The 27,418-nt window shown below is 41.3% G+C and overlaps 1 protein-coding gene across 1 annotated transcript in view; it reads left to right on the top strand.

Annotated features, from left to right (window-relative positions):
• WDFY2 (WD repeat and FYVE domain containing 2) overlaps positions 1-27,418 on the top strand; it is a 173,526-nt gene that overhangs the window by 118,230 nt on the left and 27,878 nt on the right. The window contains exons 4-6 of the mRNA XM_080799754.1: positions 4,648-4,702; positions 13,509-13,659; positions 21,499-21,611. Coding sequence (XP_080655880.1) covers positions 4,648-4,702; positions 13,509-13,659; positions 21,499-21,611 — 319 coding nt within the window. The remainder of the gene's footprint in view (positions 1-4,647; positions 4,703-13,508; positions 13,660-21,498; positions 21,612-27,418) is intronic.

Raw genomic sequence — 27,418 nt, forward strand, 5'->3', positions numbered from 1 at the left:
GAAGAGCCAGCACAATATTGGAGAAGAACAAAGTTGGGGGATTGACAACACTGCCCAACCTCAAGACTTACTCTAAACCTATAGTAACCAAGGTAGTGTAGTGTGGATGCAAGAATACATAGGTAGATCAGTGCAGCAGAACAGAGGTCCCAGAAACAGACCCTCATGAATAAAGTTAACAGAGGAGTGAAAGCAATACAATGGAGAAAAAATAGTCTTCTCAACAAATTGTGCTGGAACAACTGGATATCTACATGTAAAAAATGTGTAAAAAATTAAAAAAAAAATCTAGACAAGACCTTAACACCCTTCACAAAAATTAACTTGGAATAACTCACAGACCCTAAGTGTAAAATGCAAAACTGTAAAGCTCCTGGAAGGTAACACAGGAGAAAATTTAGATGAGTTTCAGTTTGTTGATGACATCTTAGATACTATAACATAGGTATGGTGAAAGCAAGAGTTCATAAACTGTGCTTCATTAAAATGAAATATTTCTTCTCTGCAAAACACTGTAAAGGGAATAAAAAGACAAGCCACAGAATGGGAGAAAATATTTGCAGAAGATATATCTGATAAAAGGAGTTATCCAAAATATTTGAAGAACTCCTAAATCTCAACAGTAAGAGAATAAAAGTGAGCCAAGGACCTTAGCAGATAACCTCACCAAAGAAGATCTACAGGTGGCAAATAAGCATATGAAAAGATGCTCCATATTCTATGTCATCAGAGAAATGCAAATTAAAATGACATACCACTATACACTTATTAGAGTGGCCAAAATCCCGAACACTGGCAACACCAAGTGCTGCCTAAGATGAGGAGCAACAGGAACTCTCATACACTGCTAGTGGAAATTCACAATGGTACAGCCACTTTGGTCATTTTATTAAATCTTTTTTTAAAATTCAGTTAATCAACATATAATGATTGTTTCAGGGGTAGGGGTCTGTGATTCATCGGTCTTACATAATACCCAGTACTCATTCTATTACATGCCCTTCCCAGTGCCCGTCACCCAGCTACCCCATCCCCCCGGTCGTTCTCTTAAAACTAAACATAGTCTTACCGTAAGTCCAGCAGTCCTTGCTCTTTTATCCAAAGGAGTTGAAAACTTGTGTCCCTGCAAAAACCTGCATACAGATGTTTATAGCAGCTTTATTGATAATTGACAAAAATTTGGAGGTAACCAAGATGTCCTTCTGTACGTGAAAGGATTAACTGTGGTACATCCAGTCAATGGAATAGTATTCAGTGCTAGAAAGAAATGAGCTATCCATATGGAGGAAACTTAAATGCATAGTACTAAGTAAAAGGAACCAATTTGAAATGGCTGCAAACTGTATGATTCCAACTATATGATCATCTGGAAAGGGCAAATCTTTGAAGACGGTGAAAAAATCGGTGCTAGGGATTTGGTGGGAAGAGAAAGATGAATAGGCAGAGCACAGAGGATTTTTAGCGCAGTGGAAATAACTCTGCAGTCACCAGAATAGTGAATACATGTCAGTATGCATTTATTGTAGACCACAGAATTTGCAATCTCAAGAGGGAACCCAAGGTAAACTGTGGCCTTTGGACTGGGGATAATGATATGTCAGTGTCGGCTCATCAGTTGTAATAAATGTACCACTGTGGTGAGAGATGTTAGTGGGGGAGGCTCTTTGGAGGGGAGCAGGGGGTATGTGAGCAATCTCTGTGCCTTCCTCTCAATTTTGCTGTGAATTTAAAAGTGCTTTAAAAAAGTATTAAAAAAAAAAACTTAGGATGATAGATATGTGGACAGTTGAATGTAAAGAAGGAAAGACAGAAAGATGGATTAAAAAACTGTGTAATGTGTACATCTCTGATCTACTGAGCTTTGATTGATTAAACCCAACAAAATATTCTAAGCTGCAGCGACACTTTCACATTACATTGTTTGTGAGTGTTAAAAGATAAAATCTTTTAAGAAGTCAGTTTGGCAATAGCTGTCAAATTTTAAATGGTCGTACCCTCTCATCCAGCAATTCTAGAACTTCATTTCATTGAAATATTGTTGGAGATATAAAAAGATGAAATATATTGAATGTAATATTTTTAAATAAGGAAAACTGGAAATGCAGGCATTTCTCAGTAGGAGACCATTATGCACATTCTTTGCAGTCATTAAAAAGAGTGAAGTTGATAAACATGTACTCATGTGGAATTATATACATGATTTGTTAACAGAAAGAAAGCTCTGTTAAAAAGTATTAACATTTTAAGTCAGAGAAAGACAAATACCATATGATTTTGTTCATATGTGGAATTGAAACAAAGCAAGTGAACAAAGGGGAAAAAAAAGACAAAATAAAAAGCAGATTCTTCACTATAGAGAACATACTTTGGTGGTTACCAGAGGGGAAGGGGGGGAATGGGGAAGATAGGTGATGGGGGTTAAAGAGGACATTTGTGATGAGCACTGGGTGATGTATGGGAGAGTTGAATCACTGTATTTTACACCTGAAACTAATATGACACTGTATGTTACCTATACTAGAATTAATACTAGAAACTGAATTTTAAAAGTATTACTATTTTGTTTTATTATGTATATTATTCCAATAATTCTTTGTATTATAGTTATCTCTGAGAAGCAATATCACAAAGGACTTTTAAATGCCTCTCTTAACATTTCTTTAAAATAGCATATTATTTCTTTGATCAAAAAAATAAGAATAAAAGTGGCTGACAGAACTCTCCCAAATTTTCTCCATGATTACGTGTTTCTATTTTCATAGGAAAAGCAAATGAACAAAAAAATTAAGTGCACCAGTGCAGTGAACTGGTAATTTTATTGTGTTTGTTAAATCTACTATGTTGATTCTAAATACAGGTCTGCACCTAGTTGTTTCATTTTACACCCTGCCTTGTCCTGAAAGGAATTGAGTGACCTTTTGCCCACGCTAGAGAACCATTTCGGTGTATTCAAAGTAACATGAACTCTTTGAACTCAGCAAACTCTTGCCTAAATAACAAAGGTCTTTAATAAATTTATTCAGCGTGTATGTGAGGAAATTTGGGACGATCTAAAGTGGGGGACTCAGGATCAAGCTACCCCTGCTTGGGACTGAGGGGGCAGTGAGTCAAGGCCTAGATGAATGCACAGCTTTCTTACCCACACCATCAGCTGCTCATGGGAGAACGACTTCACTACTTTTAAAAATCAGTCTGTTCTCTTCAACTGTGAGTCTCTTCAGAAATGAGAAATGAGCATGGTGCTACTTCTTGAAGGAATACTGATAGGAATTTAAAAAGTGACAAGTTAAATAATGTTTTTACTGAGAGAATCACGGGGAAGAAAATCCATAGCCAGGGTAGGGAAGTGAACACCCAGAAGAACTTTGTTACCTCCTATATTCTGTCACATTGCCTCATACTTCCCTTGGTGGCATCCATCACAAAAATAATAAAATAAGTATTTTCTTCTAAAAAGTTAAACTATATCAACTCAGTAAATACCCAGAGATCAGTTAAGAAGTTTATACTTCTGTCCTCCTACATACCTTTCTTTAAGTCCTCAAGGAAAAATTCTGGAAGCTTCCAAATGTTTTGAAAAGCTCATTGTTCTGTTTCTAAGCTCAGATGAAGGCATCAATTTATTATCCTTCGCAGCTTTCCTTATGTTTGACAACTCACTATTTAAGAGTATATGGATATTTTGCATTTGAAAGAAGCTGAAGGACTTAAAACTGGCTGGGGCTTATAAACACTTGATTGGCTTCTACATATGGGTCATTGTATATGTAGATGCGTGGGTGAAGAATGCACACATGCTCATGCACAAAGTCACACGCTCACGTTTTGTGTGGCCTCACAAAGAGTATATACAATGTGTCATATAGAAACTATCTTTGAGTAAGTTTGACATCCACATTAATCTCATGAGATTGGGAGATGCCTTTTCACATTTCTGTTTGGTCAGTACTGATTTCTTACTATACCAAGACACTGCCATGTACCATAGGGATGAGTAAGGTACAGGCTTGAGAAGCTTACTGTAAGGAGAAATAAGTCACATGATATTAGAAACAGACTCTTTAAGATACCTGATTTGAGGGGTGCCTGGGTGGCTCAGTGGGTTAAAGCCTCTGCCTTCGGCTCAGGTCATGATTCCAGGGTCCTGGGATTGAGCCCCGCATCGGGCTCTCTGCTCGGTGGGGAGCCTGCTTCACCCTCTCTCTCTACCTGCCTCTCTGCCTACTTGTGATCTCTCTCTGTCAAATAAATAAATAAAATCTTTTAAAAAATAAAATAAAATACCTGATTTGCTTCTATAATAGAGAATTGCCATCTCTTTGCTCACCAGCCAAATTTGCAGCTGTAGCAAGTTGAATGAGGGTTATCTTCAAAAATGACCACTGTCAAGACACTGAACTTGATCTTTTTCTTTTTCACACATATACTCAAGAAAACAAAAACAGAAAACCAACCTCAGTGTTGCAAAATAAAAATTGTAATTGCATTGAATCGTAATCATAATTGTTACTTTTAAAGATGTACAAAAATGCTGAGTTGATTGGCCATAGTAATGTTAGATCTAATTCTGTGATGGTGTTTTATCTAAACCTAATTATTCACTTAAATAATTTCTTTTTTGCTTGATATTTTTCTTTTCTTTTGCAGGAGTTTATTTTATCAGAAGATTATAACAAGATGACTCCTGTGAAAAACTATCAAGGTAGGAATGAGACAGCAGTGTTTTTACTTAGACTTTGAATTGTCTCTTGACAGCTTAACTTTACAATAGTCAGGGGAAACAAAACAGAGCAGTCCTTTCAGGTGAATTTTATCCATGTCTTTGAGTTAAGAAACTGAGGCCTAACGAGATTGGGTGACTTGCCTGAGGTCCTATAGCTGGTAACATGTAGAACCGGACTAGGTCGTTGTGACCCCAGAACCTCTGACCTTTGTCCTTTGTCTCTCTGCTACACTACACGGCCTCAAAGCAGTGTAGCAGATGCAGAGAGTGGGGTCAGTGTTAGAAGTGAGCTACTTTACATGGGGCTCGTTTCATTTTTGGTTAAATATCTTTAAAGGCCTTAGAATGTCCATATTGTCTAAGGGAAAGGAATTTAGTGTGTCTTCAACACTGGCAGTGTGCCATACATGGATTAGGAGCCATTTTCTGTAATGATTTATTTATCTAGACCAATGATGTTATGGGATCAGAACATTAGAAGTGGATCTTTTAAGACTTAGAGGTTATTTCATCCACAATTTCTTGACTTCATCCATCCTGTATGATCATCCGGACTCTTTTCTGATACCTCCAAAGACATACCTAGCAAACCATCCCGATTTTTATAAAACTCAAGTATTAAGTTCTTTATTTCCAGATTTTGAGCCAAAATTCATTTCCCTGTGGATTTATTCTTTGTTTTCACATACTGCTTACCAAGTATTCCTTGAGTACCTACTGAGTTTCAGTAACTGAGGGTCATAATAGTAAACAAGACATGTGTAGTACCTGCCTGTAAGCAGTTTGTAATTATGTAGAGGTTACAAACAGGTAACCAGGTCATTAAAATGTTATGTTATAAATATTAGAAAGTTCCTCTGTTGGTTTTTGTTCAGCCTGTTGGAGCCACAGAAACGAAGTTGAATCTCTCTGTTATACATGACAGCTTTTCAGTGATTTTAAAACAGCCATGAAAATTCCCACCCTGGTCTCTTCTTTCCTCCTTGTATCCCAAACATTTTACATTCTCCTTTACATGACCTGAATTTTTTTTCTTTAAAAAAAATTTTGTTTTTTAGTTGTCTTGGTCACAGATCTTGGGTTATCATGTTGTACTTCTGGAGCCATTTAAAAATGGGACACATTGTGGTAGGCAGCCTCTGAGATGGCTCCTGATGATCCTTGTCTCCTGTTATTCATGCCCTTGAGTGTAGACTCCCCTTGAGTGTAGACTGTACCCAACATATGGCAAATGGTGGATGTCACTTCTAAGATTAGGTTACAAAGAGATTAGTCCTTCTTGCTTGCCCTCTCCTGCTCTTTCTGGTTCTTATGGAAGCCAGCTGCCATCTTGTGAGCTACTTTATGGAGAGGCCTATGTGGTGAGGAACTGAGGGAAGCCACTTCAGTGGCTGTTAAGGAACTGAAGCCCTCAGGTAGCTCAGTAACCTCTGAGGAGCTGAGTCTAGTCGACATGAGAGAGCATGGAGTTCCGCAGGTCCTTCCTCTGTCAGTCTTACAGATGAGACTGTAGTCCCACCACATACCTCGATTTCATCCTGTGAGACACCTTTCAATAGAGGCACCAAGCTAAGCTATACCAAGATTTCTGATCCACAGAAATTCTGAGATAATAAATGTTTACCATGTTATGCTATTAAGTTTTGGCATAATTTGTTAGACAGTAGATAACCAATATACATATGTAATGTGATAACTACAAAATTGTATTTCCTTCCTCTTCTGGTCACTGTTCCATAAAGGGTGAACTTCTGACAGGCCACTTTATACCGTGGGCTCATGTGGAGCAATGAGCTCAAACCCCTTAATGATTCTCACTTGAGTTGTTATTAAACTATGTCTCCTGCAATTTTGAAGCTGTTGGTTTCCTTGGTGTGGGGGTGGAGAGGGGGGTTTATTTTGTTTTTAGCCTAAATGCTGGACTACAGGTTATTCATCATCTCATTTTATTAAGTCTATCATCTCAGCTTATCAAGACATTTTGAAATCACAGTAGTCATTATATATATATTTTTTAAATGCAATGCTAAGCCCATGAGAGAAACAGGAGGGTGAGTCCCATGTACCAGAAGCAAAGACAGAATTAAAACTCAAAGTGATATGCATACTACCTGACATTGTAGCTATCTTGGGGAGAAAAATAGAACTTCTAATAGGTCAAAGCTTTTGTATGAACATTCACTTAGGCACAAAAGATGAGACCTAGGGCTTGAATGTGGTAGGAAGTTGCAACTCATATTTACATATAAAGATGAAATGCATAAAGGACTATAGCCCCATGAAAAAGAGAGGATCCAGACTCTCCACTTATTGGCCCAGAAGACCATAACATAATTTTTTTTTAAATTTATTTGACAGAGGTTACAAGTAGGCAGAGAGGCAGGCAGAGAGAGAGAGGAGGAAGCATGCTCCCTGCTGAGCAGAAAGCCCGATGTGGGGCTCGATCCCAGGACCCTGGGATCATGACCTGAGCCGAAGGCAGAGGCTTTAACCCACTGAACCACCCAGGCGCCCCGACCATAACATAATTTATTCCTGATCTCAAATCTGGATCGAGGGGAAGAGTCTTCCAGGTAAATGAAAATTACAACTTAAAGTTTTGGATTTGGAATACAAATTTAAATCATTCATGTGGTGCTAGAAGCTCCAGCTTAAGAATTTAATATATGAATTGGTCCTGGGCCAGTGGTATCCTTCCAGTACCTGCTAGAAATAAATTCTGAAGCTCTCTTCAACAAGACAAGTCACACAAAGATCTCACAGCAAAAACAAGCCCTGCTTAAGATGAATTCATAATAATAAAAATAAGATTACAAAAGTTAAAAGGAATTAATACACTATGAGTGGATTGATATTAACAGTTATCAAAAATGGGGGTGAAATAAAAATTTTTTCAGACATAAAAAACAGAGAATTCATAGACCTGCACTTAAGGAGATGTTAAAGGAAGTCCTTCAGGAAGGAAGTAAATGATGCCAAAGGAAAATAGGGATCTACACAAAAGGATGAAGAACAGCAGGCGTGGTTACTATAAGATTTTTCCTTATTATTTAAATCTTATAAAAGGACAATATGCTTTTTAACTAAAAGTAATAAAGTAGCATGAGGGTCATAACATGTAAAATTAAAATGTTTGACATCAGTAACACAAAAGCCAAGAAGCGGGAGAAATGGAAATTCATACTATTGTAAGATTCTTATGCTACACATGAAGTGGAGTAGAATCACTTGAAGGAAGACTATGGTAAGTTAAAGATGTATACTTCTGGCCCTAGAGCAACCATAAAATAACAAATCCAAAAGTTACAACTAATTTGCCAGCCAAGGAGATAAAATGGAATCATTAAAATCATTCTCACTGAACTCCTCTTCCCCTGCCAAAAAAAAAGAGTAAGAGGATAAAGAAAAAAGAACATATGGAAAAATAGAAAACAAATAGCAAAGGGATAGATTTAAACCTACCAGTTATCAATAATCATATTAAATGTATGTGGTCTGAGGCCAATTAAAAGGCAGAGGCCATCAGGTTGAATGAAAAAAAGGAGACCCAAATATAAACCACCTACAAGAAATGCACTTTAAATATAAAGTCATAAAGCAGTTACAAATAAAAGGTTAACAAAAGATACATAGTGCAAACGGTAGTCAAAAGAAGGCTGGAGTGGCTATGTTAATAGTAATGAGAGTAGACTTCAGAGAAAAGAATATTACCAGGGATAAAGGATTATATTACCAGAGATTATTTCTTTTTTTTTTTTAAAGATTTTATTTATTTATGTGACAGACAGAGATCACAAGTAGGCAGAGAGGCAGGCAGAGAGAGGGGAAGGGAAGCAGGATCCCCACTGAGCAGAGAGCCCGATGTGGGGCTCGATCCCAGGACCCCGGGATCACAACCCGAGCCGAAAGCAGAGGCTTCAACCCACTGAGCCACCCAGGTGCCCCTACCAGAGATTATTTCATAATGATTAAGGATCAGTCCATCAGGAGGGCATAATGATCCCAAATGTTTATACTCTTAATAAACATAGCTTTGAAATATGTGAAGCAAAACCTGATGAAACTTCAGGAGAAATAGACACATCCTCAATTTTAGTCAGAAATTTTAGAACTCCTCTCAATAATTGATTGGATATATCAATAATTGACAGAATAAGTAGGCAGAAAATCAGTAAGGTATAAAAGGCTTGAACACAGTACACAGCCAACTTGCTGTAATTGGCATCTGTAGAACATTCCATTAAACTAAAGCAGAAGACACATTCTTTTCAACTTCACACAGAACATTTATCAAGGTAGATCGTATTTCTGGGCCATAAAACTAGTCTCAGTAAATTTGGAAGAATTCAAGTCATGCAAGGTGTGTTCTCTGATCAAAATGATATTGAACTAGGAGTCAATTAACAGAAATATCTCCAGAAAAGCCCCAAATATTAGGAAGCTAAATAACCATGGACCATCTAAGTAATCCATGGGTCAAAGAAGAAATCAAAGTGGAAACAGCATATCAAAATTAGTGGTATGCTACTAAAGCAGCACTTAACTAAACACCTATGTTAGAAGAAAGAAAGGTCTCAAATCAGTGACCTTAGTTTCTACATCAAGAAGCCAGAAATGGGGGCATCCAGGTAGCTCAGTCAGTTGGGCTTCTGCCTTCAGCTCAGGTCGTGATCCTGGGGTCCTGGGATCGAGCCTCATGTTGGGCTCCCCACTCAGTGGGGAGTCTGCTTCTCCCTCTGCCTCTCCCCCTGCTTGTGCTCTCTCTGTCCCTCTCAAATAAATAAATAAAATCTTAAACAGAAGAGAAGAAAGATCATAGCAGAAGTTCATGAAATAGAAAAAGAAAATAAAGAAGTATCAATGACACCAAAAACTGTTGTTTGTTTTGAGAGGATGAATAAAAGCAATAAACCTCTGGCCAGACTTAAACCAGAAAAAAAAAGAGAGAAGATGCAGGCCACCAGTATCAGGAATAAGGGAAGTGACACTATTAGAGATAGTAGTGATATTTAAGGATAATAAGGAATATTATGAACAACTTTATGCCAATAAATCTGACAACCTAAATGAAATGAACAAATCTTTGAAAGGTAAAAATTGTGAAAGGTCAGGAAGAAATAGATAACCCTAATAACCCTGTATCTACTAAAGAAATTGACTTTATAAATAAACCTTCCCACAAAGAAACCCCAGGCCCAGATGGCTTTACTAGTGAATTTTATCAAACATTTAAGGAAGAAACAATACAAACTCTGCACAAACTCCTTCAGAAAAAGACTTTCTAGCTGATTTTTGAAGTGGTGTTATCTGACACTATAACTAGACAAAGACAGTACAAGAAAAGAAATATATAGGCCAGCCTTCCCCATGAAAACAGATGCAAAAAATCCAAACAGAATTTTAGCAATTCAAATTCAGCAGCATATACAAAGGATAGTACATCATGACCAAGCAAGGATTATTTCAAGTTTATACCCAAAAGAAATGGAAGAAGGGATTTCATGCCATTGTGCCTATATTCACAATAGGCAAGAAGTGGAAACAACCTAAACATCCATGAATGGATGAATGGTTAAATAAAATGTGGTTTACCAATAAAATGAATTATGTTTTGGACACAAAAAAGGAATGAAATATTGATACATGCTACAACATGGATGAACCTTGAAAACACACTAAGTCAGGGAAAGAAACTAGACACAAAGGACCACACTTTATATGAAAACATTTATATGAAATGTCAGGAATAGGGGAGGAGCATCTGGGTGGCTCAGTTGGTTTAGCATCTGACTTTGGGTCAGGTCATGATCTCTGGGTCCTGGAATCAAGCCCCACAGTGGGCTCCCCATTTAGTGGGGAGTCTGTTTGTTCCTCTCCTTCTGCACCTCCCCCCCACTTGAGTGCTATTTCCACCCCCCCAAATAAATAGTCTTAAAAAAAAAAAAAAAAGAATAGAAGAATCCATTGAGATAGAAAGTAATTAGTGGTTGCCCAGGGACAGGGGAGGAGGAATTGGGGATGTTGGTTTGTTTTGGGGTCATGTAAATGTTCTATAAGTAGAACATTTTTCCATGATGATTGTACAACATTGTGAATATACTAAAAGCCACTAAATGATACACTCTACAATTATTTAAATGATGAATTTTACCTCAATAAACATTTTTTTAAAAAACAGTCAGTGATACCAAAACCAGACACTATTAAGAAAACTACAGACCAGTAACTCTCATGAACTTAGATGTTATAATCCTTTTAAAAAATTCTAGCAAATCCAAGAATATACAGAAGAAATTATACACCCATGCCCAAGGGGATTTATTCCAGATATGCAAAGCTGGTTTAACATTTGAAAATCAGTGTAATTCATCACATCAAGAGGCTAAAGAAGTAAAATGATATGATCATATCAATTTGTGCAGAAAAAGCATGTGATAAACTCTGCCACCTATTCATGATAAAAACACAGAGCCAACTACAAATCAAGGCAAACTTCCTCACCTCTATTAAGAAATATCTACAAAAATCTGCAGCTGACATTGTACTTAATTGTGAAAAATGATATGCTTTCCCACTATGATCACAAACAAGACAAGGATGTCCTCTCTCAGCCTTCCTATTCAAGAAGTATGGCCAGACTTCATGGCCACGTTTCTGCAGCTTAGTGATAATATATGTACCTTTAAAGGGTTTCTTCTTGAATTAAAGAATTCTGTCACCTTAGAAAGAGTGTGTGCTCTGAGTTTTGGGGCATGTTTTGTTGTTTGTTTTTTCAGTAGTCCTACCCAGCCTGACAGAAAGAGAACCTAGGGTTTTAGTTCTAGTTTCATCATTCATTGTGCCGATTTGAGCAAGTCACTCAACCTTTGCGAGCCTCTGTCTACTCCCCTCACGTCAGGGCAGCTCACAGTGCTTAACCCCTCCCTTGTGTTTTGGGCTGCCGTCCTCCCCTTGGACTTAGAAAGTGATGGCAGATAGGGACAAAATGCTGGGGGCTACCATCTCACTGAAATAGACTTGAGAAACTTGAAGCAGTAGAGAAGTTCATTTGATTCCATCATTGGTGGAGCTCGAATTGGACATTTGATGACAAGATCTTGAGGAGTTTCTGAGAAGTCATATCTTTTATGTTAAAGACAACAAACATTTTGATCTCGAATGGTGACTGATACTCTGACAGGCAGGTGTTTACTGTAGAGAAGTCATGGTATTATTGCTTCTATACCCCTTCTTTGTTGTGTCTCTTTAGAGTCTCGATGCTTCAAATATCAGATTTTATTATATTTTTTTAAGATTTTATTTATTTATTTATTTGACAGAGAGAGAGATCACAAGTAGGCAGAGAGGCAGGCAGAGAGAGAGGAAGGGAAGCAGGCTCCCTGCTGAGCAGAGAGCCCAATGTGGGGCTCAAACCCAGGACGCTGGGATCATGACCTGAGCCGAAGGCAGAGGCTTTAACCCACTGAGCCACCCAGGTGCCCCCAAATATCAGATTTTAAAATATCAGGCATTTGATGGAATGGCTGTCCTGTAGGTACTCTTTGGTTTGGTAGCCAGTGTAAAAGGGCCCTCCTGCCAAGGCCAGGTTGTGTTTGTAAGATGAAGAAACCACCCACTTTTGCAGGGTCATTATAGTGACTATGTGAAAGAATATATTTAAGTTCTTGGTACTTGTTAGACACTCAGAAATTGGCAGGTGATACTGTTACTGTCAATAGAGCTGCATTGGTCCATCCCTACTAACTCTATTTTCATGATCAAAATGGGAAGCTGATGTTTTCGCTATCATGTCATCACGCTCATGACGGGTCTGCTCTTGCCCACCAGACTGCCAGCTCCTGGGCACAGGGCCAGTGAGGTCTGGGTTCCAGGTTACTGATCTTTGTCTATCCCAGTCAGCTCTGTTCAGCAGCCATGGACACCCTCTGCCTCACCCTCTGGAACTGTGTAAGAAAAAAGCAAATTTTTATGGATTTTTATTCGATAATTGAGAAGCCATGAGACCTTGGGCAAACTACTCAACTTCATTGTGCCCGAGTTTACCCATATGTAAAATAGGGAGATGGAGTAGATGACATGAGCAGTTTCTTTTAACTGTGAAATTGTGTGATGCGGTAATTCTGTGATGGTGTTGCCTATGTGTGAGCAACCCTGGAAGATTTGCCCTCCTTATCACATGTGTGTATACTTTGACATAAGGGTGATTTCCTTCTCTTTGACATGGCACTTGGGAGTAATTCTGCCCTCCTTCCCAGCATTTGATTTCTTACAGAAAATTCATCTAGAACTTTGTTGTGGGTTTAGTAAGCCACACTTCACCAAAAGGAGAACAGTAACACTCTGTACTTTTTTTAAGCTTGCATAAACTCACCCAGATGATTTTCTTGTAAGATCATCATGTGTTCTATTGTTCTGTGATCACACTGAGTCTGACACTCTCCGGTCCAGCAGCTCTATCATGTCTGAGAGAGGCGGCCCAGGCCCTTTGGTAATGGGGACTTCTGGATGGTGGTGAACTTGGGGTTGGCGCAGGCAGGAAAGAAAGAGAGGGATGGAAGGAAATGGATAGTTGTTTTTTTTTTAACAACTCAGGCATGCCCGTCTACAGTGGTATACCTCTCCCCCTAGTGAGAACCACTGTTCTGGGCTGTGTTTCTAATGGCTGTCCATACTCTCCAGCTTCCTCTGGGATGGGGAGAAGACAGTGTCATGTCTCTGCAGACCATGCTTTATCAATCTCCTTTGTGATGCCTTATGGGTTATTTTCTTGTCTCTTGGCTTTTAGCGCATCAGAGCAGAGTGACGATGATCCTGTTTGTCCTGGAGCTGGAGTGGGTGCTGAGCACGGGGCAGGACAAGCAGTTTGCCTGGCACTGCTCGGAGAGTGGGCAACGCCTGGGAGGTTACCGTACCAGTGCCGTGGCCTCGGGCCTGCAGTATCCTTTGCTGAACAAAAACCCCTTGGTGGGAACTTAGCTGTTGTCTCCTTTCTTTCATGAAAAGTTTGGGTATGTGCAACTTAAAAGTTTGTTATTTGCTGAGTTGCCCTGCTGATTAAGATTCTCATTGACTTGATTGGTAACACAAATCATGGAGGGTCCTCACGGAGGTGGGTGAAAGTGAGGTGATTTCCCCCCAGATAACAGATCCTTCTGAGCAGCTTGTGGGGTGACTGTGACACAAGTCTGACATCCAGACAGGACACAGTCCAGATTTCTGAGCCTCAGCTGTCAGAAGGAATTCTGGAACAGGGAGATAACCATCAATGAAAGACACCCTTTACCTACAGAAGTAATTTGCATACAGATATTAAGGTTGTGAAGAACCACCAGAATCCTGTTTATTTTAAAATATTTATGGAGAAGCTATAGGGCCACGACCACTAATAGGTTAGCTGGTAGTTACACGGTAACAGTACAGACTTTGTTCCAGGTAAAGGCCCTTCCAGGATACGTAGAATGATACTAATCCTTTTTTTTTTTTTAAGATTTTATTTATTTATTTGACAGAGATAACACAAGTAGGCAGAGAGAGAGGGGGAAGCAGGCTCCCCGCCGAGCAGAGAGAGCCCGATGCGGGACTTGATCCCAGGACCCGGAGATCATGACCCGAGCCGAAGGCAGTGGCCCAACCCACTGAGCCAACCAGGCGCCTGAATGATACTAATTCTTTTTTTTTTTTTTTCCCCGAATGATACTAATTCTTATCCCCCAAGTCTTATCCCCCAAGTCTCGAGACCTATACACCCGGTGTGAATATTGCTCATGCTGGGTAATCCTCATGTCCAGCCCACTGGGCTGCAGCAAACGCGGGCTTGACGGGTGTGAAGCCAGGGGTGGTGATGCTACTGTGTAAGGAACAGCAGGCCCTGGGCTTCTTGGTTTAAAAAGCAGAGAATCACTCTCTACCTTGTGATGAATGAGGGAATACATGGAAACAGATCATTTGTCAGCAAAAGCAGGAAGAAATAGTAAGACTTGCTTTCAAATGTTCATCTCATATTTATAAAATGCCTATTCAGTGATTCTCAACAAATCTGACAAAGTACTTTGCTGTCTCCTTGCAGACGGGCGACAGTAGCTGTGTGTGTGTGTGTGTGTGTGTGTGTGTGTGTGTGTGTGAGCTAATGGCACTCCTCTTTTTCTTTCTTATTTTCCTCACTTGGAAGAGCAAGATGATGAAACTAAGGATGGCCATCGTGGAAGGTTCTAAAAACGGCAAGTTGCCAAGCAGGCCAGAAATGAGAGTGATAAGGAGCGGCAAGCAGGATCAACTTATCTTTGAGAGGGTGATACCCCCCTGTTAAGAAACCTGAGTTTTACTTTCTAAAAGCCAGTTGTCAATAAGCCTAATGCCTGAAATATATGAACTCTCTTGTCATAGTTGACTGATTTCTTACAGTATTAGAATTGGAAAGGCCCTTAGTGGTCCTCTGGGTCAACTCCTCATTTTACACATGAGTCAGCTGAAGCCCAGAAAGGGTCTCCTGCCTTATCTGCAGCCATCCAGCTAGTATGTCAGAAAGTCACCAGAACCCAGGTCGTCTGCCTTGCACTGCTGTTTTCTCCCATCATACCGTGTTACCCTTTTGAGACCAGAATGGCGTCAGTAGAATTTGTTCGTATTATGCTGGCTTCTACATCACTAGCCACACCTTAAAGATACATCTTCTTTATTACTTAGCCAAGCCAAGGAATATAGAAAAAAGGCAGATCTTACCCTTAAGAAGTTTACTTTTTAAGCTATCTGAAAATGAGAAACAGCACGAATGCCCAGAATCGAAAGTCTCCTGACTGTGGTGGTCCCTGACCCTTCTCTTTAGGCATCTTCTAAAGTCACCTTCGTTTTTCAGCTGTTTCCTTTGGCCACACCATGTGGTTTACCAAGCTGAAAAAATCATGTGATCCGATATCAGAAGCGTGTGTGTGTGTGTGTGTGTGTGTGTGTGTGTGTGTGTGTGTGTGTGAAAGCCTCTGGGTTCATTTCCCAGTGTAACCATCTAGTTCAGCCTTGCTGTTAATGGGAAGGGGAGCTGCAGGCTCTTCCAGAAGATTCCCTCACCTTCCACAGCTCTGCTTCTCCAGCTCCGAGTTTGGAGCCACAGTGCCTGCCCTTGCTCCTGATTTAAGAATGGCCTTACAGCCTTCTATCTCTGATAAGTTTCCGATGCTTTGTGCACACTGGTCACATAACTTCATGTTACTTTTGTCAGAGGGTGTCGTACGGGAAACATGCGACTTTCCCAGGGCTGGAGGGTTTTTTCTGGAAGGTGCACAGTGCACAGATTGTTAACAGTGTAAACATACTCATACAATGTTGGGGTTCACACTAAAATCCAACTTTTAAACACATTTCTTCATGGGAATCCTGCACCCCACCTATTTTCTCTTCTTTTTGCCACCTCTCATACTTACAGGTTTCTTAAGGAAGAAGTTCTGCTGAAACAACATAAAATATTCAGAATAATATCAGTACCCTAATGTCTCTTCCTAGTGGACAGTGGTGGTGTTACATAAGAAACTTCCACAGATGAACCACCTTTTTCCCATCTCCACCTCAAAGAGTCATTCATCCACGTCAGCAAGAGAGAAAAATCAGGTTGAAGTTAGCCTTTTTTTTTTCTTTGTTCCGGCCTCACAGGGGAGAGGGAGAAGTACGTGTGCAGTGGAAATATCCAAAATTCAAGTAGAGAAATAAAGGAAGACAAAGAGACTGACCTTTCAAAAATTGAATTACCAGATTCTGAATAACCTCAAAATCTTCAGTTGCTTTGACTAAAGGTCTGAAGCTTCAAGCATTAAGAGAGCTAGAACACTAACAACCGTAATCAAAAGGAAGAGAGGGGAGCGAGGAGCAGAGGAAAAAGAAGAAAATGTCTTAATTTGCAGTTTCCGAAAGTCTTATTTAGTGCTTCTATATAATATTACTTTGCTCACTCTCAGAACAATAATTAGAAGTAAAAACCAAAAGACCAAATTCCCAATTTTCACAGTGTAGAAACCAAGGCTCAGAAAGGTTAAGGGACGTTCTCGAGGTCACGTGACTCATACCTGGCAGAAACAGGAATAGAACTCGGGTATTACAATCTTTCCACTAGCCCTTTGAACACCTAAATACAGCAGAGTGGAGGTTTTTCCCAAAGGTCACATGGCAGGTTGATGTTAGGCAATAGAACTGTTTTCCTTTGTCACTTTACTTCCTAGTATTTAAATTTGTGAATACTTAAGCTTCAGCTTTTAGTCTTGTCATTTAACTATGTTTCAGTCCCATTTTTCATGCTTCTGCAGAAATAATTAAGGTACTCTCCATTTCAAGATTTTATTCATGTTGTAGGTATTTCCAAGATCTCACCCTATATAGGACAAGGTCTTTTCACCAAGAAGTCTCTTAGATCTATTCGTATTCAGGACAAGAGTACTGGAAAGCTATAAGATTATCTTGATTTTTATATTAATGACGGTCATGCTGGCTTTGAGGTTGTACTATAATTTTATTATTTCAGTTCTCTTTCAAATAGCTTTTGCTGCATTTATAGTTTTTTATGAGACTGCTACTGTTTACCTGCCATCATAGAGACTGTCGGGTATCAGAGTGCGTTTGTTTCTTCATCTGTGTCCTTATAATTAATCTAGGTAAATGTAAGGTGATCTTAGTCCACATCAATCTTAATATTGTTTTACATATATCTCCCTTGTTCTTGAGACTGGGAGAATTTGTGGTGCCTTGTTCTCCTACACTTTTAAAAAAATGTTGTATGATGAAAATTTTCAAAACATGTACCATCTGGGAGAAGAGGCTGTAATGGACACTCACATACTCATCAGATCCAGGATTGATTCTTCAATCTTTTTGGCTTTCTCTCTCTCCTTGCTGGAGTATTCAGAAACAAATTTCAGACCTAATGTTGTTTCATCCTTACCAACTTCATTGTGTGCCACTGAAAAATACAGAATTTTTCAGTAATCACGATGCTATTATGACTCCTAAAAATTTATAACCACTCCTTGATACTGTAGAATAATTGATCCATTTTCACATCTCACTTACTGGCTTTTTCCAGTGAGTTGACTTAAAATCGGGTCCAGACACAGTTCACAAATTGACTATGGTTGTCCTATCCTAAATCTCTCAATCTAGAGCAGTGATCTCCTCCTCCCCCCCACTTTTTTTTTTTTAAGATTTTTATTTATTTATTTGACAGAGATCACAAGTAGACAGAGAGGCAGACAGAGAGAGAGGAGGAATCAGGCTCGCATCAGGCTCCCTGCTGAGCAGAGAGCCCGATGCGGGGTTCCATCCCAGGACCCTGGGATCATGACCTGAGCCAAAGGCAGACGCTTTAACCCACTGAGCCACCAAGGCATCCCTCCCTTTTTTTTTTTAATCCTCCTATAACTTGTTGGAGATAGAGTCCATGTTCCCGGAGGCAGCCCCGCGTTCTGAAGTGATCTGTGCTTCCTCATGATGTCATTTCATCACTTCTACCTATACTTCTCCCATGTTTTTTTGTAAGCTGAGGGTTACCTCTACAGTCTTGGTTCAGTTCAGATCCAGCTTCTGGTTGTGCTGTCTGGTTCCTAGTGCTCACAGCAGGAGGCACCTAGTGGTGGGTTGTCACCCCCTCCCATCAAGGCCCAGATTGGTCAGTTTTTCAGGTGGTGACCCCTGGGTCGCTGTGGCACTGACCTGCTCATCAGCCTTGCCTTTATTGGTCTCCCCTGAACCAGTTCTTTTGTTAGGGTCACAAAAATGGCGATTGTGTAATCAGATCATTTACTCCACATGTGTTATTTGGAATTCTTTATAAAGTAAAAATTTCCCTCATTTAACTAGGGCTATTTGAGATACATTTAGTATGGGAAAAGCAACATAAATTCTTAATTATCTTTAATTGCTCATTTTCAGAGTAGAGATTCAGTGCCCTGGTTACCTCCAGTAGGTGTCTTTTTTTTTTCTTTTTGAGCATTATTATAAACTCCTTTAAGGTTTTTTTTTTTTTTTAAATAATACATCCAGTAGGTTTCAGTAATTTGCCTTTTTTGATGTAGTATTGTCCCATTGTTGGCCAGTAAGTGTCCCGTCATATTGACTCCAGTGTCTTTTGCTATAATCCCACTTGCTTTTTTTTTTTTTAAGATTTTATTTATTTATTTGACAGAGGTCACAAGTAGGCAGAGAGGGAAGCGGTGGGGGGGAGTGGGGGGGGAGGCAGGCCCCCCGCTGAGCAGAGAGCCTGATTCAGGGCTCCATCCCAGGACCCTGGAATCATGACCTGAGCGGGAGGCAGAGGCTTTAACCCACTGAGCCATGCAGGTGCCCCCGCACTTGCTTTTTTTTTTTTTTTTTTTTTTAAGATTTTATTTATTTGACAGAGAGAAATCAGAGCTAGGCAGAGAGGCAGACAGAGAGAGGGGGAAGCAGGCTCCTGCTGAGCAGAGAGCCCGATGCGGGGGTGATCCCAGGACCCTGAGATCATGACCTGAGCTGAAGGCAGAGGCTTAAACTACTGAGCCACCCAGGCGCCCATCCCACACTTGCTTTTGATAGAGAGCCTTTGACACAACGTGTCTTAACCTCATCTTGTACTTTCCTGTCCCTGTCCTGAATTAGCCATTTCTTTTAGTGAGGAGTAGTATTCAGAGATAGCTAGGGAATATATGTGTGTCTATTTCTGAAAAGAAAATAAATAATTCATATAATAAATTCAGATTTAACATTATAGGGTTTTTACTTCATTTTTGTACTTGATTCTTTTACCTTGAGCTGAAAATTGTGTCTTCTAAAACATTAGCATATCTGCTTTATCCTGTGGTACATTTAAGCTGTTTCAAAATAATAATAGCAGTATTATAGCAACAAGACTACGGAATGAGATTTTAGATTTCCTTGCAGTTCTCCTTGTCCTTAGAATACATTCTCCCAAGGATGTACAGTTGAAGCACCGTTTTAGAGTCACTTGAATAATTCTGTTAACTGTGGTTATATCACCAACTTGATAGTTAGGTTCATTGATTTTACTTTGTTTTCAATTTGGGGGATTTTTTTTTCTTTTAAATTCATACATATTTTTAATGTGTAAAATAATGACATGATTCCAGAGTGGAAACTGTGACAAGAGAAGTTTCTTTATCATCCCTGTCCCTTCAGCTCGTTTCTCCCTTCTCCAGAGGCAGCCACTTGTGTGAGATCTTGATTTATCATTCCAGGGCTTCCTTTTGTAAAATAAATCTGCCCCCCACCCCCCTCCCTGCAAGACACACCCGCACTTCTCTTGCCCTCTCTTTATTAGGCAAAGATAGTGTAGCTTAAATACCTTGGCTTGTTTTCCCCACTTTATAATATACCCTGGAAATTTCTCCATGTCCGTTTGCTTATGATACGGAGCTCCTTTTCCCCCCAATATTGCATGGGCATATCCTAGTTAATTCAGTAAGTGCCCTTTTGTTGGATTTTGTTTTGTTGCCTTCAAACTTTAGCTATTTAAAATAGTGTGGCTCGAATAGCCTCCGGCCTGCATTTTGTACTTTGGCCAGTGTATCTCTAGGATAGATCTCTAGATGTAGCGTTACTAGGTGTTAATCAACCCCACAAGCTCACTAGAGACTCAGTGCCTTAGGTTTGCACTGGAGAACGGTCACATAGGCAGCCTCTCTCTGACGGGTACCGAAATTCCGGACTAAGTAGGAAAGCAGGTATTTGGCATAAACCATATTCTGTGTACAGTTAAGGCACAGGGAGCCACTCTTGTCTGCTAAAGTGGGACCCTCCAGAAATCCAGGTTGTGAGACACCAACCCAGCCTTGTAAGCAGTCTTTCGAAGACTAGCATTCAGGTCTGGTTTGACTCACACATTTTCATTTTCACACACCATTTTCATTTTCATCTTCATTTCTTCTTGAACTTTGTGTTCATACATTTTACCCATTTCTGTCTGGTTTGTGGTTGCTTTCTTCTTGATTTTTCTTTTTGTTGTTAGGGATTTGGCCTTTTGTAACATAAGTTACAAATATTTTTTCCAGTTTGTCTTTTGGCTTTGTTGCTGCTTTCTGTTTGTTGTTGATGTTTCTAGACTTGGCCATTTTGTTCCAGGGGTCTGTTTGTCTGTTTATGCACTGATACCACATTTCTAATTACAGAGATTTTGTAACATGTTCTATTATCTGGTAGGGCTAACATCCCCTATCACATACCACATTGCTCTTATTTTCAGAATATTCCTGGATCTTGTTTATTTATTTATTTTTTTTTTAAAAAAAGGTTTATTTATTTATTTGACAGAGAGAGAGAGAGAGATCACAAGTAGGCAGAGAGGCAGGCAGAGAGAGAAGCAGGCTCCCCACTGAACAGAGAGCCCGACGCGGGGCTCGATCCCAGAACGCCGGGATCATGACCTGAGCCGAAGGCAGAGGCTTTAACCCACTGAGCCACCCAGGCGCCCCTTTGTTTATTTATTTTTTTTATGAACTTAAACTTCCCCAGCTCGGAGAGGAAAAAAAAAAAAAAAAGCTCTGTTATTTTTATAGGGATTATGTTAAATTTGTAAATTAATGTAAGGAATGACATTACCATGTGATGTCTTACTGTCCCTTAATACTGCATCTTTTACTTCGTTGTGTCTACTTTTTTATCTTTCAGTGTTAACATTCAAGCTTTCTTCATATGGGATTTGCACATTTCTTGGGTGTATGTATGTATCTATGTATATATGTGTGTATGTATGTACTTAAATCCCTCCACTCAATTTTGAGAAACGATCCTTAATGTTTCCATGATAGATTTGATGTTGAAACCCGGCATGTGTTTATTGGTGACCAATCAGGCCAAGTAACCATCCTCAAACTGGAGCAAGACAACTGCACCCTGGTTACAACATTCAGAGGACACACAGGTGGGACTGCAAGCTGTATCTCCACGTGCTGCGCTCACGGTGACATATCACCGGCCGCGTGTTCTGGCGTTTGGCTGCCGTGTTGTGAAAGTGACAGTGACAGAGTACGGTGTGCTCAGATAGGCATGATACATTTAACTGATTTCAGAATGGTTCAGTAAGATACAGTGTCAGAAATTTTCCACAATTTTCAGTGCACACACAAAAAGGAACCAGTCTGTTTCAGAACTGTTGGTGATTTGGTTCTGTGTCCTGTCACACTGGAGAAAGCTAGTGTTGTTTGAGACATTGTTTGAGGCCATGTGGCAATTGCACAAACCCCGGAAGGCTGAAAAGATAGCTGCCTCAGTTTGTCCTTTCTGTCCTTGGAGCGAGTAGATGGTGTGCAAGACAGACTCCCCCACTTCTAAGACAAGTGAAATAAAAAAATATGTTCATTGTGTAGCTAGGCTACATAAAAAGGTACAGGTTCCTTTTTGATTTCTTCTGGGCTCTTCTATTATTTAGGATTTGTTTGTTGGGGAGAGAATCAGGATCTCAGGATCATGTAAGCAAGGTAATATAAAATAATCCATGCTTAGCCCCTGAAACACTTGAATAGTTGATAATGATTCGTTTTTACTAGTATTTTTAATATGTGATGTTGACCCTGGGAAATGAGTCACTGCCTGTTTTCATGGTTCTTAATGGGCTTTTTATGTCTCATACAGATTACCAACCTATGATTTAGTACAGAATAAGGTTCATATTGAGTTTAGATGGCATATAAGAACACAAGTAGGTGAATAGAGATGTAAAATGATACAGTACCTAGATCATAAGGGATTTCCTCAGGGGGAAAAAAGGAATGCATAAAGAGGAAATTGAATCCAGGGGAAAGGAGTCCTAAAAGATAATCTTAACTATCTGTGTTTTCTGGGAAGGAGAACACATAGACGCATCCCCTGTGGATAGGACCCAGGTCTTTCCTGATTGGGTTTCTCTTTTTAGCCACCTACACCTTGGGTAAGCCTGGCCTGATAGGACTCAGAACTGTTCCCACCTCAGGAACCTTAAACTTCTTCGTTTCACTGCTGACTCAGTCTTCTAATCTTTAGCTTTTCTAAACCCTGCCTCCGGCCCCATTTGCTCTTGTCAGTGTTGACCAGTCAGTCTTAAGTCCCTCATTCCCCCATGTCTGCGCCCCATCGTCTCTTGCTTTCTAGAGGGGTGTCACTTCAGCCGCAGGCCGCCCGGCGCTCTTGCTTCAGGCGCCCTGGTGCTTCCTGGAAGGACAGGTGCCCCATTCACACTGTCCCCGTGGGGCTGCGGCAAGTTGCACGTAAGCCTCAGTCCACCATTACCACTGCCCATTCAGCATTCCAGTCCACCTGCCAGTGTCGCCTCAGTCCCTCCACACAGTCCCTCCACAGACCCTCCATACTCCCCGGGACTTCTCCAGACCTTCACTGCTCTCCCTGAGCCCCTGCCCCCTCCCCCAGCTCCTCCTCCAAGGAAGAATATAGAAGTGATCAGATAGAAGCTTCAGAAATGTTCTTCTTCGGAGCGCCTGGGTGGCTCAGTCGGCTAAACATCCGACTCTAGATTTGGTCGTGATTTGGGATCGAGCCCCAGCTCCTCGCTCAGTGCTTGAGATTCTCTCTCTCTGTGTCCCGTTCTGCCCCACCCCCCACGCACCTGTGCGCTCTCGCACGCGCGCGCGCTCTCAAATAAATCTTTTTAAAAACCATTTTTTTTCCTTGCCTGCCCTATATTCCTCCCCAATAAACACATTTCCTCTACCCCTTCCTCATCTCTGGCCCTCCTGCCTCACTGAGGAGTCTCCCGTCCTCTGGCCCGGGGCTGATTCTCCTGGGGTCTCCACATCAAAAACTGTTCCCTTTGTCTCCCCTTGACTCACTCACTCTTCTCAGTGTATTAACATGCTTCAGTGTTTTGGCTTTCTCTTCCACCAACAAAACCCTCTCAATCCTGTATCCTGTTGAGGCAGTTTTTGCCTTATTCTCTTAACAGCTGTGCTGCTTTTTTCTTTTTTTTTTTTAATTATGGTAAAATGTACATAATCGAAAACTCACCGTTTTCATCACTTTTAAGCTTGCAGCTCAGCAGCATTAAGGACATTCATACAACATCTATACAACATTTTCTGTCTTATAAAACTGCAGCTCTGATCCCATTAAACACTAACTCCCATGCCCCCACCCCCAGCCCCTGGCAGCCACCATTCTACCTTCTGTCTCTACAGATTTGCCTGCTCTGGGTGCCTCACAGGCATCCTGCAGGATGCGTTGTTTTGTGACTGGCTTCTTTCACTTGGCATGATGTCTTCATGTTGTGGCAAACAACAAGGCTTCTTCAAAGAATATCATTTTCCGGCTGCTTCAAATTCTTCACCTCTCATTTGCCTTCCACCCACCTGCAGTTTGGCTTGTCTCTCGCTCCTCTGACACTGCTGTCCCCAAGGTGGCTGGTGACCTGCTGGTTGCTATATCCAGTGGACATGTTTTAAGCCATATCATACTTAACCTTTCGCAGCGTTATACATCATGGCCCTTCCTTCTTGCTTGTAACAGCCCTCCTTTTGGCTTCCATGACACAGTCTCTCCCAGTTTTCTTCTCCTTCTCTGACTGCTCTTTCTCATCTCCTTAGTGATCTTTTTTTGTGAGTTCTGCCCTGGACCCTGGTCTCTTTACACGCATTGCTCTCCCTAGTTGATCACAGCCACTACTCCCTGTCGTAGAAATAAAAGGTACAGTTATTTCCTCAAATTCTTCACAGCCCAGTGAGAGACAGGAACCAAAGAGTGACAGGGCGGCAGAGGCAGGAGGATGCCGGTACAGGGCACTTCCAGGAACACAGAATGAGTGCTTAGCTAAGACAGGTTTGGGAGTCTGTCAGGAAGGCCTTCTCAGCAGAGGTGTTGCTTAACCTCAGATATTTGGGAAGGAGTGAGTGTTGAGTTCATGAAAAAGAAGTGAGGCGAGCACTCCAGGCAGAGAAAACCAGTGTCGTCCAAGGCGTGGAGATCTGCAAGAGTGTGCTCTCCTGGGAACTTCAGTAACTCCTTTTGGCTGGCACACTGAGTCTGAGGTGGCGGGCAGCCAGAAAGGAAGCGAGAGTCCATTTGGATCACTGAGGCATTAGCCTGACGTCAATGCAAAACTGTAAAAGTTTTAAGCAAAGACGTTAACCTGGTCAGAATTTAAAAGATTGTTCTGGCAGCAGAATAGAGAACATAATTGGAAAGCTAGTAGGAAACTGCCCCTCCGAATGTGGCAGGAGGAATGGGAAAGCCAGGAGTGGATGGGCCCCAGGTGAAATTTTGGTGCTGAGTTTGGCATGCCGGTGACCAGACTGGGTAGTTCCCAGACTTGGTTTAGGCAGAGGTGGCTTCCAGCCTGGCTCCTTGGTAGGCAGCCATTCACTGTATGGCTGAGAGTGGTGCTCTGAGCTCCCTATTGCTGCCTCTAGGCCAGAAAAGGGGTGTAGCTGTTTCTTACTGCTGCATGGGGAGCCAGAAGTGGTCCGAGGGTTTCCTGTCTTCTGGGTTAGTCCGAATAATAAAATGTCAGCTTGGCATTATGCCTTACCTTTCTCAGAGTTTAAAGCATTCTTTTATGACTTTATCATGAAGTATCTTTGAGGAAGACCAGATGTGGCCCAGGAACATTGCTAATTAACAGGAAGGCAAATGTAGCAGGTCACATAGTCAGCTCACTACTGTTATCCATAGACAGTGGTATGCACCCACCACCAGTCTGGCTACAGCACAGCTCGTTCATCTGTAGTCAGAGCAGGGATGTCTAAGAGATTCCTTGATGATGCAGACATATTGTTGAGCTCCTCCTCTCCATTCAGCCCATCCTAGGCCCTGAGAGGTCCAAAACTCTGGGAAAAGGGGTTTTGTAAGAATTAATCTCATTCCCTTACCCCCAAAACAAAGACCTCAAGATGAACCCAGATCCATTAAAGAATGATATTGGGGGTCTGTCAGTCCAGATCCAAACTCAGAAGCACACAGTCTGGGTGTATACAGAGTCCTAACCATTCACCCATCACTCTCTGTTACAGTACAGAAGGTCATATAAAAATGTGGGTTAAAGATGGCATTGGCCTAATACTATAGGCCAACATAGCATTTACTAATCCATGGGGACCTAGGAAACTAGTTTTATGTTCCTTTGCTCCCTCTGCTGGTTTTATTTCTGGAACTAAATGCTAGGTATCATAGTTCTTTGCTATTTCTGCAGAAATCAGAAAATACTTCTACCAAAAAGTCCTACTGACTTGAACAAAGCGGGGGCGGGGGCAGAATCAGATTTTAACCATTGGAAATCCATAGTATCAGTAAAGTAACTTTTTTATTTTATGTCTAAGGGTTATTTTGATTAGTATGAACGTGCTAGAAACAGAAGGGGTTGAACATAACTTGCCAAAGCACACCACTTAACAAAAAATTAAACACAGACTTGTTCATTAACTATTGGGAAATTATTGAAAGTTACAGTATAACTATAACAAAAATAACTAAAACAAGGAGAGGCATAGTTCAGTGCCAATACACAAGTTCAAATCATTAAGCTGAAAACTTGATTTTGACGCAGATTTTCATCGTTAGCCCTCCGCGTGATGAGTGCTGGGATAGAGGGGTGGATCAGACAAGCATAATGCTCGCCTACTCAGCTTGCAGTCGTGGAATGCGATCATTAAACCAATAAACACAGGTAGTTCCTCAAAAGGCTGTGAGTGCAGCAAGTACTACGATGCCCCAGTGCCCTCAGAGGCTGCTTGGGAAGCAAAGAAGAGGGCTTCCCTCTCCAGGACGCTAACAGGAGACTTCCAGGGAAGTGGTGTTTGAATGAAACCTTAAGGAGAGAGGAGTTACCCAGGGGGTGAGATCATTCTAGGCCCCAGGTGTGTGAAACAGGTATTTGGAAGGGAGTGGGCAAGTGTGAGCAGCCATATGGCCGCCTGTGGGCGGTGTGGAGAGCCAGAGGCAAGGAGTAGAAGTTGAACTCCCAGGCAATGTGAGTGAAGAACGATGGCCGTTGTTCTCAGGCACTGTGAGATCAGTGATGATCACACGACATCACATATCACACATCAGTGATGAAGTATGAGCAGGGCGGCGGCCTGCTTTCCATTCTAACAAGTCAGCGTGGCAGCGGTGGTGCTGGATTGAGGGGGGATGAGAATGGATGTACAGAGACTATTTCGAAGGATGGCTGCTGCAAGAGCCCCACTTGTTTGGACGGAGGATGGCCGTGGGCATGGCGGGAAGAGGAGGGACTAAAGATCTTTTTAGGAGATCAAGCGGCACTTGGCTTTTGGGTGGGGGCATCCCGGGTTTCTGTTGGGAGCATTTGGGTGGATGGTGATGCTGTTTGCTGACACCAGGAGCACTGGAGGTTCGAGCAGTCTGGGGAGAGAGATCCTGGTGCTTGGAGATGCCCCTGGGGAGGCGGCAAGGAGACAGCAGCATGTCTGTTGGTGGATCTCTGGAAGAAGGGGTCACCTGCAGGTAGAGCACGTTCAGCTTTACAGCAACCTCCTCACGTCAGCAAAATGCAGCAGCTGAAAGGTCAGAGATTTTATTCAAGAGACCTTGTGTTCTGGGGACTTGCTTCATTGCTCTCCTGTCGTCACAGGGAACCCACAGACCTTCTTCACCTTATAGGTGGGATGGCACGCTCTGGGCGAGGTGCCCGTCACACCAGTAAGGACAGACCCAGCCGTTTCCAGCCCCAACTTTGCAACACTTCACACAGTCTCTCTCTCTAGCTTTTGCAAGATACATTGTAAAAGC

Source organism: Martes martes, assembly GCF_963455335.1.
Source record: "Martes martes genome assembly, chromosome: 3".
NCBI lineage: Eukaryota > Metazoa > Chordata > Mammalia > Carnivora > Mustelidae > Martes > Martes martes.